The following is a 19864-nucleotide window of genomic DNA, read 5'->3' as shown; positions in this document are numbered from 1 at the left end:
CAAGCTAAAATTAAAAGTATGCAAATTTCAAGTTCACAGAAAAGTCCCAACTCTTTGGTAAATCATTGCAGCTTCCTTCAGTGTTTTTGTGCAAGATCAGCACACAGTGGAAGGTTTCTAAGAAAGTCCTGCTGCTGCAGTTTCAAGTACAGAATTTACAGTGGGGTCTGTGGTAGATCTTTTAACACATGAAAGACTATCCTCAGCCCAGCTCCAGGTTTCCTTTGCATTCCCCTGCAGTTGTGGCAAAATTCAATTCAAAACTCAACACTTTAAAATAAACTTGATTTTTTTTTACTGCTTGATTTCAACAGAAATCACACACACACCCCCTGTGAAGAAAGGTATTCTGCAGCCTTCTGGTTTCACACGCAGCATTCCCCAGGAATGCCAATGTGCACATGGGAAAAACAGTCAGGAATACCTCTGTCTGTCTGCAATTTCATACATGCTATTACTATTTTATGTACAATTACATATGACTGGTTCAGATAAAAGCATGACTCCATCCCAATATTATGGGCATTAAACAAATGCCAGTTACATGCCGCAATTGCTTCCTGTGTTACAGACACTCCTCTCCGAAGAATGTGGATACCTGGAAGAATACAAAACATTTCTATTAAAACACCTCTCAAACCAGCTGTACCATTGCTCCCAAGGGAGATCATCCCATGCCAGATGCACTCGTTATTTCAGACCACGGGACATGAACTGCTACACAATTCTATTGCAGAGGGGGGAAACTTAACACAAAGAAATACTGTGAAATTAAAATCTCCATATTCTGCAAATGCTGGCAACAACCCTTCCTGAGCCATCCCCAGCCCAGAGCCATCAGGGCACGATACAGACACAAAAACAGATGGAAGTTTATAATGAACCTTTAAGATACTTGGCCACGGAACAGAGAAATTTGGGACAGGCAAGGGTGCACAGGGTATTTGCTGATCTCCACAACCCTGTCAAACATTTCATTTCAGCAGCCTATCTTTAAGTCAAAACAGAAGAAAAATGAAAATATTTCAAGCTGGTCTCTCCCACTGCCAGCAGCAGAACAGGAATCATGGAGATGTATGAGCAGCAGTGAACGGTACATTATGTGACCATTCATCTTTCCTGGAATGCAAGTCATCACTTAACACATGGTCAGACACTGTACTTTCCAGGAGGGTGGTAAATAAAAGCTGTTTCTTTGCCTATATAAGATTTCCAGTTCTTTTGAAGAATAGCAATAGTTTCAAAATTACCAGTGGCACTTTTGTCCTTAAAGCCAGATACCCCTCACAGTTTATAGCTATCGATGGTAACTCAGAGCAAGGAAGGATGAAGAAGAAAGTATCTTAAATTATCACCTTCTCACAGCACTAAAATCACACATTTTCCACCAGCTGTTAAATGCAAAAACATTGTGTTATCAAAATCATTAATAAATATATAATGGCACAAGTTCATCTAAGAGCAAGCAGCTGTTGGAGCAGAGGCACAGATATAACACTGAGCTAAGGGCATGAACAGCTGCCTAGAAGTGAAAATGTGGAAATGCAACCTCCTTTAGTGTTCATGTACGATGTGAAGAGTTATATCAGCAGTATTATGATTCACATATGCAATTCTAACATAAAAGGTTCCTTTTTCTTTTAAGGATCACACGCAGCCTTTGCTATGCTACAGCACAAAATTTAGTACACTGAAATCTCATTTTAGAGCAATTAAATTCATCTAGCATTTGTTGGGAAAAAGGGAGGCAAGAAAAACACTGGAAATAGCAGCAATTGTAGTTTTTGCACTACACATAGTATATACTTACAAAACATCACAAAGTTCAAGCAGTGTGAGAAGGTGAGAACACTTCAAGCAGCGACTGTCATTACAGTCTCTTCACCATCTCAAAGCACTTCTACAACGTTAACCCTCAACAATCTTACCAATCACTGCAGCCAAGTACAGAAAAATTATATAGTTTGCCAAAGGCTACAGAGAAGATGAACCTCTGAGAAGTCAGCTGTCCTGACTTCTGGTTCCATGCTTCCATGATGACACTGTTTATTCCCTAAAATCCAAGCAACCTGCTGGTTCACCAGCCCACCCCTACCTGAATAAATGTCTGTCAGAAATATCAACAACTAACAACAGTGTGTTCTCTGGTAACACCTCACCTACAAACTGGCTACAGGAAGCAAGAAACTCCTTAATTATTTATATAAAGAGAAGAAAAATTGAAATCAGATTCAGACCATCAGTTCTACAGGCTTAATATATAACCCGAGACAAAACTTACAGTCAAGCAAAGGCCAAAAAAACCCAACACCAATTTTTTGGGACACATCATTAGATAATATAAACCTGTCCACAAGTCACTCACCTGAAAGAGGTCCTGCCAAAGCTTGTCGTGGACTTGTAATTTGGAATTTAAAAGAAAGTTTCCAATTGTTTTGTGAGTTTATCTATTCAAATACCAGAAATAACAAACAAGATTATACATAAATTTAAACAGTGCCATATAAACAAAAAGTCTTCATCTTCTTTAGCTGCCAAATATTTTTCTAAGTTACTCAGTGACAAAACCAACAAGATTTTTGACTAACAGAAAAATCTAGGTTTCAGACAGGAAAAACCTAATTTTTCAAGGTGGTTGCTTACACTCTCACAGAAAGTTTTTGTTCTGAAGATTTTCCCAACTGCATGTTGAACGCCAGGTGTTCCACAGCACTCATCATGTATTTCAACATAGGGCTACACCAGCTTTTTTTTAATTTTCTTTACAGCACACTGATCTCCAGATTTTCTGTTAAGTACTCAAAATAGACATTTACAAGAAGCATTATCCACAGGAAGGACTTTGTGATAGATAGATAGATAAATAAATACACACTGCTTTAATTTCCAGCCAGCTTCATGCGTTTCATAAAACAAACAGATTTTGGCCATTATACAACAACCCAGGAAGCCCTTTCAGGTTTAATAATCTCCTGTAGTCTTTCTGTGTAACTGAGAACTTTTTCCTTCCGGAGCCCAAGCTCTGGGAAGCCACAGTGCATCTTTCCTGGTCAGTGTGCTGCCCTGGCCCTTACTCTGTTTGAAACCTGTATTTTCTGCCTCATTTTTAAGACTTTCAGAGGTGCATTTGCACTAAGACATCTCCTGCTCACATTTAAACTGCAACTTATTTCTTATTTATCTTCCTCTTTTTTATGCAAAAGATAAGGGATAACTAGTTACTTGAAACAATTAGTTTATTTGAAAGAAAGGCAAGGAGGATCTATATATGCAGTATCTAAAACTACTTTTTCAACACAGTAAATCTCATCTTAGAACTTCCAATACCAAAGCAAGGCTGTTATGGGCACATGAGACAAAGTGTTGATTCAACACAAGTTCACGCTGCTGGTTCAGTTTCCTGAATGAATGTGATCACTTGGCTTTGAAACAGCAAATTCAGATCAACTTAGCTGCTGTCTGTCCACATTAGGTCAGATCAGCTATGGTTTGTCCCCCTGCAACCAGAAAGACTGCATGCTCCAGCTAATTCAGCAGAGATATCCTGGTACAATCCAGTATCCATTAATGTGGAATTGGGGCCTCATAATAGTTGTCTGCTAACAAAGCCAGAACATCTACTAGTGTGCTTATTTTTTAAAATATTAGTTCTAAGAGAAGAGACATTTTCTGTGTCTCTTCAGAGGCCAGGTCACACCTTCACCAGGGTGAGAGAAGGAGCAGGGGTGGAAACAGCTCTCAGGAATGGGCCAAATCCATCAGCTGGAAACGTTTCTGCCAAGTGACAGAAGCCAAAATGCACCCTTCTAGTCTACAAGCACTATTTACACATCAAAATACTCCTGCAAAGATAAGCTAGTAGATGAATGAGAAAACTTTGGTACTGTCTTCACAGGATTATTTCTCCTCCTTCAATTGAAGACAAGAGATATAAAAGAGATTCAGCCGGAAGAAATGCTACATCCAATAAAAATGCCAGAGGCCCTGTCTCAGGCACAGACAATAAACATCCCCTGTAGAGCATTAGGTGAACACACCAAAGTTTTCAAAATCTAAATTTCAACCTTATATTTTCAAGACACTGAAGATTATCGTTGTAGGAACCAGTGGAGCACTAGAAAGACAAATCTCTCCTAAGGCAGAAATGTATCCCTGACAGAAGACTCCACTCACTCACAAACCATGTGTTCCTAACTCTAATATACAAACAACTTAGCAGTACAAAAACCTCGATGTCATGGCAATTCACAAAGTCAGAGGTAGAGATGAGGAGCCAGAGGCTGAAACCAAAGCCTCCAAAATATAAGTCTCAATTCAGGACAAGGCTTTGATACAGAAATTAAACTCAGTGACTACAATCACTGATTACAAAAGTTTGGGGGTTTCTGCTTGCAATTACTTGACTTCTTATCCTTTATTAAAGGATTCAGCAGTCAGTAAAGCCTGACACATTAAGATATTCTTTTAGTAGCAAAGACTACAGATGCACATTAGATTTTAGCATTTACACAGCAAGTATAGATTTGAATCTATTTCATATTTTAATACAAAGAAATGCCATTTTCCATTTCCCATGCTAATTGTTCTTGTCTACCGAGCTTCATTTGTATGGAAATTGAAATTTGATTAAATGTACAAACCTGGTACTTAATGTTATTTCAATTATAAGCTATTACTCTGAAATGCATGTATTGGAAAGGATGAGCTGGAAGTACATGGTTTGGTTTTGTACATAAGCTCTTAATGAACAATGGCAGTTCTGTGTGCACCTTACATGTACTTCACTTACTTTGGTCACATCTCTCAAGGTTGGATCTGGCAGATCCCCTGGCACAATTTTTATTTACAGACCAAAGGAAAACAAAAGATAAAACTACTTCCTGTTTTCTCAGTGTAAGTCACTCATTGTCCCAAACCAGATGAACCAACCTGTAAGAGAATATTCTGTTCAGATTTCAAGAGGCAATTACAGCCATCAAAAGCTGATTAAGCATTAACAAAAACTCTAACTACAAGTGCTTAGACCTGTAACTCTCCTTATTCAGATTTTAACTCGTCCAACAGGTCTTTCTTATGTTTTATAATACTCAACCTACATACTTAACTTTAGACCTGTACCTACACGTTACTCTGTTGTTTCATATTTTAACATTTTAACATTTAAGAATAAGTTTACTAAAACTGAAAGTTGCTTTTTTTCTTAAATCACTGTTTCTATATAACCTGAGCCATGCTACAGTGAACAAGCAGGATCAGATTCCAGCCCCCTCAGCAAGAAGCCCAACCCCCTAAGACCTTTGCTCCTGGAGATTCTGTTCAGCACCAGTGCTCACCAAATGCCTGCAAACAAGCATCAGAAACAAAACAACAACAAAAGGAACACCACGCCCATCATCATCACAGAAACAAACACAGCTCCATATCTAATATTTATGCTCAAGAGGGAGCATAACACAAACAATATTTCTCTAAACTGGTTTTTACTGCAGTAACATAAACTTTAAAATATTCTTAATATTCCCAACACAACAATAACAGTGGTTATCATAACGTAATCCTCAACAGACAGGTGAAAAAACTGTCCTTAAGGTAGTCCTCTGCACTTGAAAAGTAGTATTCCTAACCTGGACGTCCCCCAAGTCCACAGGTGAAGTTCACTGGAGTATGTATCTCACAAAATTCCTGAAAATCTGCCAGCCTGGGAAGAACAGGGCCATCCTGCCCCACCTCTGCTCGTGGTGGCCAAAAGCAACTGAGCTGCCGACTACAAACAGCACTTGAGGATGCTCTGACACAGACTTTGAACAGGCTTTCTTGTTTTTAACTTGTCTTTGAGGTATCTCTGATCCCACACAAAGGCTCTTCTCTCAGGGAAGCAAAGCCATTACCTAAATGGCATTTCCCTCAGATCTAGAGAAGTTTTCACAAACCATTCACTTCCCAGCAGGTTTCCACGTCACTTGGTGATTCTGACTTCCATCACATGTTTTTAAGTTTACTATTATACCACCCACTGCTGCATTCAGCGTAGCACAGTAAGTACATCCAGTACTTAGTAACAAAGCCACAGTAGGAGAAAAGCAGACTGTGATAACACCAACTTATTTCCAGAGGAGAAAACTATCTACGAAGCTCATGTCACCATCAGACAATCATCCATTTCATAGATAAAGTTTATTGAAGTTCCTCAATAAAACTGGTTCTGTTTACTGTTCCTCCAGTTAAAAGCCTATAGAATAATTAAAATTAAAAACCTTGTGAAGAATTAAAAAACTAGGAAAGGACAGAGCATTCCATCTTCATGTTCCATTACACAGGAGATAAAATGACTGGCCATTCACCTGTGATACTGAAAATGTGCCTAGGAACTACCCTTACATCAGGTAGGCTTTGGTTGATCACAGCCTGAGTACGTGCAGGAGTATGAAAGCACAACAGAGGCTGGGGGGAAAAAAGGACCCCATGATATGCTCATAGCCAAAACACAACCCACACCTATTCTCAAACTTAATTCCAGCTCCTGAAAATTAGAGATTCATAAATTATAATCCCATTTAACAGGAATGCATCAGTTCCAAAAATAAATAAATAATACATGTCAGAGGCACTGGCATTTTCTGCATGACCTCAGCATGCTGTTTCATGAAGTAATTAAAATTGTGACAGCACTCCAGCTGAAACCTGTAAATCCTTAATGAATAACTCTAATGAACATTCAGTATTACTCAGTGTTCTGTCACAGTAAGTTACACTACATCACCCCAACATCCACCAAAAGCTTTTACAGCACAATAAGGAATGGAAGCAGTGTCCTTCCCCTCACCCCCTCGGTTTTGTTCTTCAGGCACCCAGCCCCCTGAGGTGGAAGACAGGGACATGGAGCAGAATGAAGCCCCCATAATCCAAGGAGAAATTATAAGCAACCTGCTATGCCACTGACACACACAAGTCTATGGAGCTGGATGGGATCCACGCAAGGATACTAAGGGAGCTGGTGGAAGTGCTCACTGAGCCACTTTCCATCATTTATCAGCAGTTCTGGCTCACCAGGGAGGTCCCAGCTGACTGGAATTTAGCAAATGTGATGCCCATCTACGAGAAGGGTCATAAGGAGGATCCAGGGAACTACAGGCATGGTGGTCTGATGTCAGTGCCAGGGAAGGTTATGGAGGAGATCATCCTTCGTGCCATCACACGGCACGTGCAGGACAACCAGGTGATCAGGCCCAGCCAGCAGGGGTTTATGAAAGGCAGGTCCTGCTCGATGAACCTGATCTCCTCCTGTAACAAGTTGACCCACTTAGCTGACCAGGGAAAGGCTGTGGATGTCATCTACCTAGACTTCAGCAAAGCTTTGACACCATTTCCCACAGCATTCTCCTGGAGAAACTGGCAGCTCACAGCTCCCATGGGTGCACTGTTCACCAGGTAAACAAGTGTCTGGATGGCCGGGTGGTGGTGAAGGTGCTACATCCAACTGGGGCCAGTCACTAGTGGTGCTCCCCAGGGCTCAGTACTGGGGCCAGTCCTGTTTAAAGTCTTTATTATCTGGATGAGGGGATCAAGAGCATCCTCAGTAAGTTGACAGATGACACCTAGTTGGGCAGGAGCATTGATCTGCTGGAGGGTAGCAAGGCTCTGCAGAGGCACCTGGACAGGCTGGATCAGTGGGCTGAGGCCAACTGTGTGAGGGTCAACAAGGCCAAGGGCCAGGCCCTGCACTTGGGTCACAACAGCTCCAAGCAGTGCTTCAGGCTTCGGGAAGAGCAGCTGGAAAACTGCTTGGTGGAAAAGGCCCACGGCATCCTGGCCTGTATCAGCAATAGTGTGGCAGCAAGACCAGGGCAGCGATCCCCTGTGCTGGGCACAGGTGAGGCCACACCTCAAATCCTGTGCTCAGTTTTGGGCCCCTCACTACAAGAAGGACATTGAGGTGCTGAAGTGAGTCTAGAGAAGGGAATGGAGCTGGGGAAAAGTCTGGAGCACAAGTCTGGTAACGAGCAGCTGAAAGAGCTGGGGTTGTTTAGCCTGGAGAAAAGGAGGGTCAGGGGAGACCTTATCACTCCCTACAACTACCTGAAAGGAGGTTGTAGGGAGGTGGGGGTCAGCCTCTTCTCCCAAGTAACAAGCAATAGGACGAGGAGAAATGGCCTTAAGTTGCACCAGAGGATGTTTAGACTGAATATTAGAAAAAATTTCTTCACCAAGAGGGTTGTGAAGCACTGGAACAAGCTGCCCAGGGAAACAGTGGAGTCACCATCCCTGGAGTTACGTAAAACACGTGTAGATGTGGCACTTGGGGACATGGTTTAGTGGTGGACTTGGCAATGCTGGGTTAATGGTTGGACTCAATAGTATCAAAGGTCTTTTCCAATCAAAACAATTCTATGATTCTATATTTATTACACCTACACCCTGCACAAGCTTGGAACTGACCCAGTTTTATCTTGCTCACAAGTGTCATTCACTGCAATTCATTGTCTGCTCTTTGTCTGGAGGGCAAACTCAATGCCAGTAAGGATGGGGGGGGAAAGGGAAATCAAAACAACAAAGAAAAAAAGCACAGGCAGAGCAAGAGATCCAGCATTCAGCCAAAGCAACAACACCAGAGCATCTTGAATGGGAAACCTGGCTGTAATTTCTTAAGATTTACAAAATACAGACTTTGTGCTTTATGAATGTGGACACATTCCTAAGGCTGAAACAGAAAAAAATTTATTTCCCAATTCTCCAATACTTCTAAAACCAAAGAGAAAACAAAACTTGCTACTTGAACTAAACTGAAAGAATACTGTGAATTAGGCAATGCAGCATTCCAGACTGAAAAACAGTTTATTTTCATAGCAGTGAAAATACCAGGCTAAGCAACAGGCTCACGCCTTTTTTCCCCCCTAAGAAACTGTTATATTATGATAATAAGTAAATAGGCAGAAGGGAAAAGCGAAATACAGCATAGGCACAAAGAGCACTCAGTGCAAACAAAAACAAAGCCATGGGTACTTGAGAAGCCTTCAATATGGCTCAGAATTAAATCCTACAGCTCCTCTGCACTAACACCCTTGTTCAGGACTTCAGATGTTTTGTACAGGTGGGACTTCAGTGTTCCAGCACAACAATGACAAGTGACTTAAACCTATGCAGCACCAGATTTTTTACCCTTTACCTAAAGAAAGCTGATCAGTGGATCAGTGGAAGTGCCAGTGACACCTCACAAATTCACTAAACAATTTTAAGCAAGCTTGAGAAAAGTCAAGACTAGGAAAATACAGCGTATAGTGTGGTTCTAAGCTTTCCAAAGCTTGCACAAGGGAAGGAAACTATGATCTTCTTGAGCTTCAGAGGGCAGGAAACCCCAGCATGGCTTGCACTGCTCAGCAGGTGCCAGCACACCTGCTGTCACACTGTCACCACAGTGGGGTGGCTCCCAGCTGGCAGTGGAGGGAAGTGGCGAGCTGGGGTAACTGAACCTTGCACCAGAACCTGCAGGGCTCCCAGCTTCCTCATGCCAGAGGACAGACAGAGGGGACATGGGGAAAATACAGCCTTATGAAATCAGTGTCAGGCAAGGGTACTACAGCAGAGGAAGTACAGGGACACAGGAGACAAGTTCAGGAGTTCAGGTTTCATCAAATCACACTACTTATGAAACACGCTCATGGGTGCTAAGAAAATAGCACTGTTCCTCACACAGAATTTAAATAGAGTCACACACACAACATACTAATTCTCCCAACAAATGCAGCAACAGAGAAAAAGTCCTTTAAGAAAGACATCAGCAGTGACATACTCAGCAAGTCACCAACTGTGTCCAGAAAAGAGCACCGTCCCCAACAGCGCTTTCTCCCTACAAACCACTCAGGTCAGGGCACATGGATTATCCCACACACACCACAGATACTTAAAATACCTGGGTACCCCAGCTCAGCTGTTTCTAGAGTCCATTCTCAATCCTCACTTCAAACCTTTACCATCTAAACACAGCTCTTACAAGATTCTCATACTCCATTGTATCCAAACACTCTCAAACATCACATTAATGTACACAGACTCTTCTTCCTCGCTTGCAGTTCTTCACAAAGGTGGGTCATTCTGAACAAAGGAAAAGCACTTGGTTCTCAGCTCTGTCTTCACAAGTTTTCAGCACCACCTGCACCTCCTTCCTCCCAGGAGGCATCTGCCCTGGTCCTTCACCACATTTCAGAGTCATGTTCAGAACCACACAGCAGTGCCATCAACCCTAGAAGGACCAGCCTGGTAATCAGTAGTATTTGAATACCAGGAACATTTCTTTTTCTCCCCATTTTCTGACAGTGTCTGTACAAGCTGTTTGATGAAAAGCCTCTAAAGCGATCTAGAGAAACTATCAGTAAAAGTAATCTAGAAAGTACTTAATATCTAAAGCTATTACGTGGTAGCTGCCTACCCAAAACTGCTCCCAAAAAATCTAGGCATGTGACATGGTTCCTCTTCTCTTCCTGTATTCTCAGGATTAACACCTATCCAGTCAAGTCAGTTTGGATCAATATTTGTTCATGTGCGAAATGGTTTTCGCTTAGGAATAATCACCAGGGAAAGAATCTGTATTCCCTTTGACCAAATAAACTGCAGGTGTCTAAAAAAACCAATAAGAACCCCCCAACCAATCAAACTAAAACCCAACAAATACACTATAAAGATCTGTTTTCCTCAGAGGAAAAATTCAAATAAAAAAATTTTACATGAACTGTATTAGTGTTTTCTTTAGATCAGGTTTCAACAAGAAGAGTACTCAGATGAAACACGATAATAGCAATTCAAGAACTGTCAGAGCAATCAAGGCTAATTTGTAGCCACCATTAAATTGCAAGGAGGAACTGCCAGATTTCAGCAGTATTACTTAGCGTGCCCATTTACTTTCAGCAAGACAACACATGTTCCTACTTCACAGGAAAACAAAAAAAGTTCCTATCTCATCCTTTTTTTTTTTTTTTTTAGTGCAGGATTCAGCAGTATTTAGGCATATCCTTAAATTTTCACCATATGAGCAATTCTGAAAAGCTAATGAAAATACACCATTTAAAGCCAAGTATGTATTTGCTGAACTAAAAGATGAGGAATCGCAGTAGTCTTTAAAGCCAAATAGGTGACAAAATTCTACCTATGAAATCAGGTATTTTTTAACTCCCCTCTCCAAAAACTAACACCATTTCTTAATTTCAAAACCAAATGAACGTGGAAGAAGTTCTCTACAGGGCCCTAAGAAAGGTCAAGGTCTTAAACACGAATCCAACAACTCAGGGAGAGCGGAAAGCTGCGCCTGAGCACTATTCAAATGCAGGTCACACTAAAAAAAGCTTTTCCTCCTGATTCTTTCTTTTTGCCTCCACCTCTTGTACGAGACTTGATGAGCAAGCACCTAAAGCATTTAAGAGCAAAAATCTGATATACAGAAGTACTATGACCTCAAATACAGAAACCATGTTTTATGCTTTGCACAGGAGCTGGTGCAGTGGTTGTCCTGTACTGGAGCAAACGGCTCATGCTTTGAATAAATAAAATTCCCCCCTTCCACAGAATGGGAACACAGCAGGAATGTGGCCCCTGTCAGCCACCACTGCATCTGTCCACACTGTATGAGATCCTGTGCTTTCCTCTTCCTGGAGAGAAATTCCACATATCAAAGTCCTGAGTTTAACAGTTCTAACAGAAGCAGCAAATAAAGGTCCAATGCGTTTATAAAAAAACCACTTAACCCTCTAGGAGTAGTTCTCTCATTCCCCACACCTTCTAACGACAAAAGTACTGCAGCATCTCTCATGCACGTGTTAGGTACTACACCACAAAACTGTGCCATTTTTTAGCTGCCACATTAATAGAAAAATTACATTCAACTCCATTATTGCTCAGAAAGACACAGATGAGCACTACAGCATCCTTGAATCACTTCTCTCCAATCTGATTACTACCAGAATTGAGAGAGTATGATACTTCTAATTAAGTCTTGGATCTCACTCCTGCAAGATTCCTGATATTTCATAAAGATTTTCCAAGATCTCACGAATAGAGTACACTTATGTTACTGATTTTAATTGGTAAAGAGTAATTTGAGTGTATTAAATAATTTCACAAATTCAACAGAGAGAAAACACAAACACAGTTTTGACCATCCCTTCATAAAAACAAGCTGTAACAAGTTTTAGAAGTTTAGTGTACACAAGGCAAAATGCTGCTTGGGCACAAACTCCAACCAAGCAGGTGTGAGAAGCAGGATTACTTGTTTTCTTTTAAAGTGTATAAAAGAACATAAATTACTTCTGAGTCAGAATAAATCTTTTTATTTACATTGCTGAAGAAATATTAGCACAGGTAAAACATAGAGATACTCTGAAAGAGAAGACAAGGTAGGAAAAAAAGAGATACACAAACGAATATAAGACAAAGAAAAATCATTGAGTGAAAGGACAAAAGAGCAGGGAATGTCCCAAAAGCTACCTCTACGTTTCCACCCACTGAACCAGCTGACAATTCTCAAGCATGATAATCAATAAACAGAACAGAAACTAAATGCAATGGTTATATCAACCAATTTTAATTTGAATTAACTAGGAAATTGAATGTAATTTTGTTTAGCTATAGTTAATGAAGCAACCAGCAATTGCCATTAAACTTAAAACTATATTTCTAAATTATCTGAATGACAGGCAAACACTAATAATAACTTCCTTAGGAGTTCCACACAACAAATACCATTAAAGCAATGTTCAACAACCCTAGAATTAGCAGGCTTACCCTTTAAAACAAAGAAAAATTTAAAGTTTCACAGAAACCACAAGATGCCAGAGGATTTCACAGTTCGGGGAATGTGGATTAAAGGTTAATCCCAAACTCACATTTTTAAGCAACTCAGTTACTTGAGTTCTGCTACAGCTGATCAGTGAGTTCACCAATCCATCCGTGACTTCTCCTCAACTCGGGGTCCTCTACAAAACCACCACTGAAGTGTGACACGTGAACCTGCCATGCAAGGACCCTGAATGGAACAGAAACCTTTCCAGAGAGGCAAAAGCCAGGAAGGAAGAGGCACTACCAGACACCCACCACATTAGTGTTAAAACTAGTGGGTCCTGGTACCTGAATGGTCTTGGGAAACTCAATCTGCTCTTTAAAGCTGTAGCTGAAGAGGGACATGCATTAGACTGCACTTAGACACAAATAAGCCCTAATTGCAGAACAACAGACTGGCAACTGGACTTACCAAAAGAATCTGGTGTTGGGAGTCTCTATCACAGGAAATCATTAGCAATAGGCTAGACAAATATCCTTCAGGAATTGCCTAGATTTGCCAGATGTTGTTTTAGGACAGGAAGACGGACTACCCAATCTCTCAGTATTCCTTCTAGCCATAACTTTCTATCAGTCTACATAGAATAAAAGATTACCAAGGCTCTTCTCATGACAGGTTAACCCTTGAGATCACACAGGTAAAGCCTGTGCTATCAATGCATTGATAACAAGAACCCAAGGCACATGTCCTCCATTTCAAAACACAAAACAAACTTGAGCAGCCTCATTAACCCCTGAAGGGCAGGAGCAGTGATGCCATGGAGTTGTTTCCAGGTTCTGCTCTGGCCAGGCTTCAGGTACCACAAGCTCCACTCAGGGTGGAAGTTATTAACATGCAGCCCACAGCATCAAAAACAAGAACTTCTAAAAGGTGCAAGAAACCACCACGTAAAAACCCAGAGACCCAGGCTTTACTCAAAGATGGACCACACAGGTAGCTACTACTCTTGCATTACAATTCAACATCAAAACCAGCCCTAATAAAGCTAATTCCAAAGGAAGGGATGATTCATTGAACTCTTGTCAGAAATTTTTTACATTCACTGGGGGATTTTACATCTTTCATACTTAGTATCTAAAGTTCCTCTCTCTTCAAGGTACCTGGGCCTTTCCCTTCAACTACCGAGAAAGCAGCACAGCTGCCTCCTCCTGATGCAGTGCTCTCATCACTTCTGCTGTTCTGGACCAACCTTCCTCTGCCCCTAAATCTACCGTAGGGACATAAAAGTCATATCTCTGCAAATCCCCATGGTGTCCTTCTGCTTTATTCCTTCTCAGAGTCAGAGCAGTGCATGCAAACAGCCCTATGCCTACTGACTCCTTTCTTCTTTACTTTGTAGCCATGGCTAGTAGCAAATCCACTTGCACCTCAAAAATTTTGCTTTATAATTAAAATCAGGAATTACTAGTCTTAAAGGATCAGACCTGCTAATAAGGTCTGGTACCTTCTGCTTTATCTCCCTGCTACACTGAGGGCAAACATAAGAAACTCTTTCCACGTCCATCAGCCTCGCTCTGCAGCTGCAATAACAGCAAACAGCAGAGCAAGGAACATCAAGACACGAGCTCACCAAGAGGTAACAGCAGGAAGAAAAAGAAAACCTAAAACCAGTAGATACAGAAGTAAGAGGATAGGGGGGAAAACACCAGACTGGAAGACAGGCCAAGCCCCACTTTCAGCAAAACTAACTGAGGAGGTGTGATAAAAACCCTTCTGTGCCCCTCACACCTAGAACCTTTCACTCAGGAATTCAGCTAAATACACAGAGAGACTGCAGTTAGTGACAATATGAACCCCAACAAATTCACCACAGCTCTCACTAAGGTAGAGACAGAAAACAAAGACCAAAATAAGGGCTTTTATTTGCCTACCAACAAACTCCTTTTAGAGCAGAGGAACACTGGGCCAGAGTACATTTTACGAACAATATATTTGGGTCTCCAATTGAATTAACCAATACACTTCAACTGGACAAAACCAGACACATCCAGTCACAGCACACAAGTGGAGCACATTGAAACTCTGCTGATTGTGGGTTTGTTTAGGCCTCTACTCCAGTGAGCACTCTTGCATTTAAGACCTACAACTTTTGACCAAAAGACAAGAAAGAGCAATTTAAACACACCTGTCAGTTGTACCATGTCAGAACACCAACACCCCACCTGTGAGAGCATAACCACAGCTGTGAGCGAGCTCCAAAGCATAGGGGAAGTTCAAACTGTGAGCTGGAGTGTAGGGCTTTAACCAGACCACTTGCACTGGCAAGTCTTTCTAAGCATTGCAGACTAGGTATGCTGTGCAATATTTTTTAAAACAGACCTCGGGTAATAAAATTACTTCCTTTAGTTGGCTTTGAAGTGGAGAAAAAACGCTGCAAGAACTAGAACTCAATTGGCTTTTTAGCTGCCTGGCAAACGCTCTAATAAGAAAGCCCGATGACCTACATTCACAAGGCTCTGTACTAAACCACTATTACAAAATCCAATATAAAGCCTGACCATGTTTAAGTGTTTTCCATTAGCACGCAGCAGTATCTTGTTAGAGAAATATGAAAACATGTTATTGTCTTTAGCGATGATGATCTTAATTAATCCTCTAAACACTTCTGAAACACGTTGTGTTGATCGTTCCAGACTGCTTAAGTTCCCAACGCTACACAAAGACACCAAAACCCCTGCTTCTCGGTGGTGTAATGGGATGATAACAGAAAGAGGAACTTCTTAAATATTCCCCCACTGTGAAAAACTGCATTCATAACCATTTACATCTCTGATGCTCCTTTGATAACCAACAGAAATGCACTGGTTCAGAAGCTCGGTCCAAATCCACCAGAACAGCTTACTGTGACTCAGTTAACACACCACTGAAGTATTTCTTTACTTAAAGACACCAGCTCTCAGCCAGACAGTCAGATAACCTGAAGCAGATGTTTGGAGTTGTCCTGGAGAAGATATTATTAAACCAAACCCCCCTGTGGTAAATATCCCTAAAAAGCAAGTGTCTGAATGCCAGACAGAGTAAATTCAGTAGTGTTTAGAGGAAATATTAAGTTAGTCCTTCACTCTACACCCATAGACTTGGAAGAGTCCAATACATTCAGCTCCAATTCACATTAGCAGATTCCAAACACATAATGAGTAACACAACTCAAAGAGAAATGCCCTATTTTTTTTAAAAAAGAACTCTTTCAAAAATGCATTAGAAAGCAGGCAACTAGTCAAAACAAGCAGGTTATGGTCAAAACAGAACGACTGGGACAACAAAAAAGTCAAAGCAGAGATTCTCAAAGGCACAAAATTATAATTAAAAATCCACAGGCTCAGAAAATTCTAACTGCCCACAGCACCTTCAGGAACCCAAGTCTCCACAGCTGGGGCCAATGCCGTGCTATGTTGAAAGTAACTCACCCTGTCAGTGATGACAGTAGTGTAAAACACTCATGTAACCAAGGCAGAAAAATCAGGGTAAAAAGAAGACATTTTAATTAATTTCTCTCTTAATTTACTAAAACCCATCTCATTCTAAATGCCGAAAAAAATAGGTCCATGTAAAATCACTGCCTTTCAGATTGCATGAAAAGATACTACAGTTGAGGAGGCTTAAAAGAAGGTTTTATTTATCTGAAGAGCACAGCAAGAACACGCACACAAAGCCAGTGTCAAATTAACATGGAAATACAAAGAGATGCCTGATCCGCCGGGACTGAATTGTGAAGGGACTACACATTCATCTCAGAGTACATAAAACCTCCCATCACTCTGCAGCACTCATCTCATAGCTCCAAGTACAGATTTAAGCTAAGCAAGCTGCAGGTGTCCTTTCTAAACCAGAAAGACAGTTGCTACAACACACAGGTTTAAAGAAGCAAAAGGTAAAGCAAATACCACTAGGGAAATAAATCCTAAGTTCAAATACTCTTTCTGAAAAGGAGAATACTCTTCTCTTCCTGTCTCTCCCCAAAAAAAAGACTACAGAGACTTCTTCACCATTGATTAAAATGGTAAATTTGGTTCTGTACATCCTCTGAACTTGCAAGAACCAGGTTTTCCCTATTTGCACCTCGTGTTTCAGGATCAAACCATATACTATTTAATCCACTGAACAGGTGATCTATTTGAGACAGCATGTTCAAGATATTAAATGAAGCAAATCAAAAAAAGGAAATAACATTGGCAAAAAGCTATGAGCCCACCCAGAAGCGATGGACTCTCTCCTGAGGAGGAAGGAGAGGCATCACCATGGACAGCTCAGCCATCACGCTCATCTGGAGCCACCAAGTAAACAGGATGGATGAGTGTATTCCAAATGGAACTCAGAAACTCCTCATACAGCAAGGAATTCCAGCTGCAGCACTATATCCAGCTGTGTTACTTCACATTAGGTTCAGGAGTACATATGGTTTGGGCAAAATTCATGGAACTCACATGGAGTTGCCACAGGGGAATCCTAATGCTGCAGGTTTCAAAGGCAGTGGTTAGAACCTGAGCAGATGAGTTAAGGTTTGCTCACAAGAAGGACACTTCTGCCAGTGAGGCTACAGCAGCACAAATCTCTAAAGCAGGTACATTAGAGAGCCAGTGGGAAAAACTCATTTGTCTTAAAGAAGCAAACCTCAGTGAAAAACTTGTCTTCATCAATCAAGCATCAGCTGCTGACAGAGGTTCAATATCAAACTGGAACAACAAATGTGCTGACACAATATGAAAAATGCCATTTGCTAATTCCTAGGAGGCTACAATGCTCAACACCAACTGAGTTCAGGGTCAATTCTACTCATCTGTAAAAGTACACAGGCAGCTATGAATCTGAACCTTTCCAGCCAGCAATCCAGCTGCCTGTAGCACTTAGTGACAGCTACAGAGGAGGTGCTTGAAGTCAGTTTTACACAGTACCTTCTCAGCCCTAAAAGCCTCTAGGTGTAATAATGCTAGGCTAGCAACACCGTGTACTTTGCTTTTTTGGCTACCTAAGTGCATATCATAAGCCCTGTGTATACACTGCACTGCCAAAAAAACAAGCTAAAACAAAACAAGGCAAACACAGAGCAGTTTCAACACCTAAGTTATTTCAATAACTCTGCTTACACTGACCCAATTGTGTTCCAGCTCTGCTGGGAACTCGCTTAGACGCAGCTCACGTTTTATTAGTCTGGGTCATAAAAGTTATTTTGACGAGAAAGAACAAGGGGGTTTCAAAGTACACCATGGTTCTCATTCTCCAATTTACAAGGAGCAAGTACCACCCAGGAGCAGTCATTCGGTGCGATGGGAGGATGGTTCTCAAACCTGCAAAGCCACTCCAGGCAGCCTCGCACTTTGGCTACTGATGGTCTTTGGCAGGAGCAGCCCGAAATACCTGAGGGCTCTGCCGAGCTCCAAGAGAGCTCAACACCAAAAAGAAACCCCAGCTGAGCGGCATACCAAGAAAAGCTGTAGTTTTCAACATGCGAACACCAACCATTTCTCCAAAGTTAATCATCTTAAGATTTTAAGCTCCATGCCCAGCAGCTAGCACACAAAACTCCATCGCTGATTTATTTCCCTAAAAGAAGGACAAACAGAACTAGAGAGATGACACGGGAACCAGGATTTTTTTCTCCTTCTGGTAGGCTCGAATGGCACTTTGAAAGTGAGTATTTTGTCTGCCTGCGTTGGCACCCGAGGCCCACAACATAAAAGCAGGTAAAGTAAGGAGCACCTGAAAACTTAGTCACGGCATCACATTTCCAGCGCTCGTTGCCCGTAGGGTTATGTAGATTTCTACCCAAGCTTTCACACTTTAACAGGAGCGCTTTTCCCTGACTCACAGGGTAAATCCCGGCTCTCTCTGATCCAGGCAGCCGGCACAGGGCACCGATGCCCGGCCGGGTCCGGGCTCTGTTTAAGCGCCAAAGCGGAGGGATAGCCCAAACCGGGCCGGGACCAGCTCTAGGACACGCCGCCCCCGATCGGGGCTGTCCCCGGGGGCTCCCCCCGCCGCCCGCTCCCCCGCCACGGAGCAGCCCCGGCGCCCCCGATCCCGGGACCCGCCCGCAGGCTGAGCAGGAGGAGGAGGGCGGCCCGGCACCCCCGGCCCCGCCGCGGCCCCGCCGCCCTTACCTGGCCGCAGCGGCTCGGTGATGCTCAGCACCAGGAGGAAGAGGAGGAGGAAGGTGCCGCTGTCCGCCTTGGGCACCATTTATCCTCCGTTCATCCTCCCCCGGCACAGTGCCACAAACCCGCGGGGAGGGACGCGAGGAGCGGCGGGGAGGAGGGGCCGCCGCCGGGCCCGCGGGGGGGGGGGGGCTGCGGGGGCCCGTCCGCACCGGGCTGTTCCCCTCCCTCCGCCGTCCGCCGCCGCCCCGGGGTGGGGAGCGGGCAGCCCTGGGTGCGGCGCGAGCGGCGGGAGCGGCGGGTCCGGCGGCCGCGCTGGGGCCGCTCGCAGGCTCCGCCAGCGCACAAGATGGCGGCCGCGCCTCCCCGCCACCGCCGTGCCCGCGCCGACACGCCCCCGCCCGCCGCGCGCCGCCCGACCAATCGGCTGCGAGGGGGCGGGGCCGGGCGCCGGGCTCGCGTGTGCCCCGCCCACTTACGGCGATGGGCGGGGCCGGGTGGCAGAGGGGGGCGGGGCCGCCGGCAGGGGGCGGTGGGGAGTTGGGGGCCGGGCGCACCGGCCCCTCAGGGCGGTCGGGCGTCTCTGTGCCCCCTGGGATGACCCGCACCCATCCATCTGTGTCCCACGGGATGGCCATTGCCAGCCATCCCCAGCCCCCCGGGACGGCCTCTACCAGTCCCCTCAGTCCTCACCAGAACGGCAATCCCAGTTTCTCCATCCCCCCGGAATGACCTTGCTCAGTTCTCTTCAGCTCCCGGGACAGCCTCCACCAGTCCCTTCTCCCTCCAGGACAGCGTTTTTCTGTCCCCTGCTGGAATGGGCTTTCCTGCTCACCTCCATCACCCCCAGAAAGCCTGTCCCCAGCCCCAGCCACACTCTTCTGTCTCCCAGGATGGCCCTTCCAGGTCCCCTCCATCCCTGCTGCAATGGCCTTCACCTGCCCCTGCA

At 43.5% G+C, this 19864-nt stretch overlaps 1 protein-coding gene across 3 annotated transcripts in view; it reads right to left on the bottom strand.

The window, feature by feature from the left end:
* Positions 1 to 19217, bottom strand: part of DGCR2 (DiGeorge syndrome critical region gene 2) — a 47955-nt gene extending 28738 nt beyond the window's left edge. Inside the window, exon 1 of one of the 3 annotated variants that reach the window (XM_027652021.1) lies at positions 18922 to 19217. In XM_027652021.1, the coding sequence (XP_027507822.1) occupies positions 18922 to 19000 (79 nt within the window). In that variant the 5' untranslated portion in view covers positions 19001 to 19217. The remainder of the gene's footprint in view (positions 1 to 18921) is intronic. The other 2 variants (XM_027652019.1, XM_027652022.1) reach the window with 2 other exon arrangements.
* Between the last annotated feature and the right edge of the window lie 647 nt (positions 19218 to 19864).

The sequence above is a fragment of the Corapipo altera genome, unplaced genomic scaffold (assembly GCF_003945725.1).
Source record: "Corapipo altera isolate COAL_440 unplaced genomic scaffold, ASM394572v1 67, whole genome shotgun sequence".
In the NCBI taxonomy this organism is placed as follows: Eukaryota; Metazoa; Chordata; class Aves; order Passeriformes; family Pipridae; genus Corapipo; species Corapipo altera.
The sequence above is the reverse complement of the archived record's forward strand: the minus strand, read 5'-3'. Positions and strand labels throughout refer to the sequence as shown.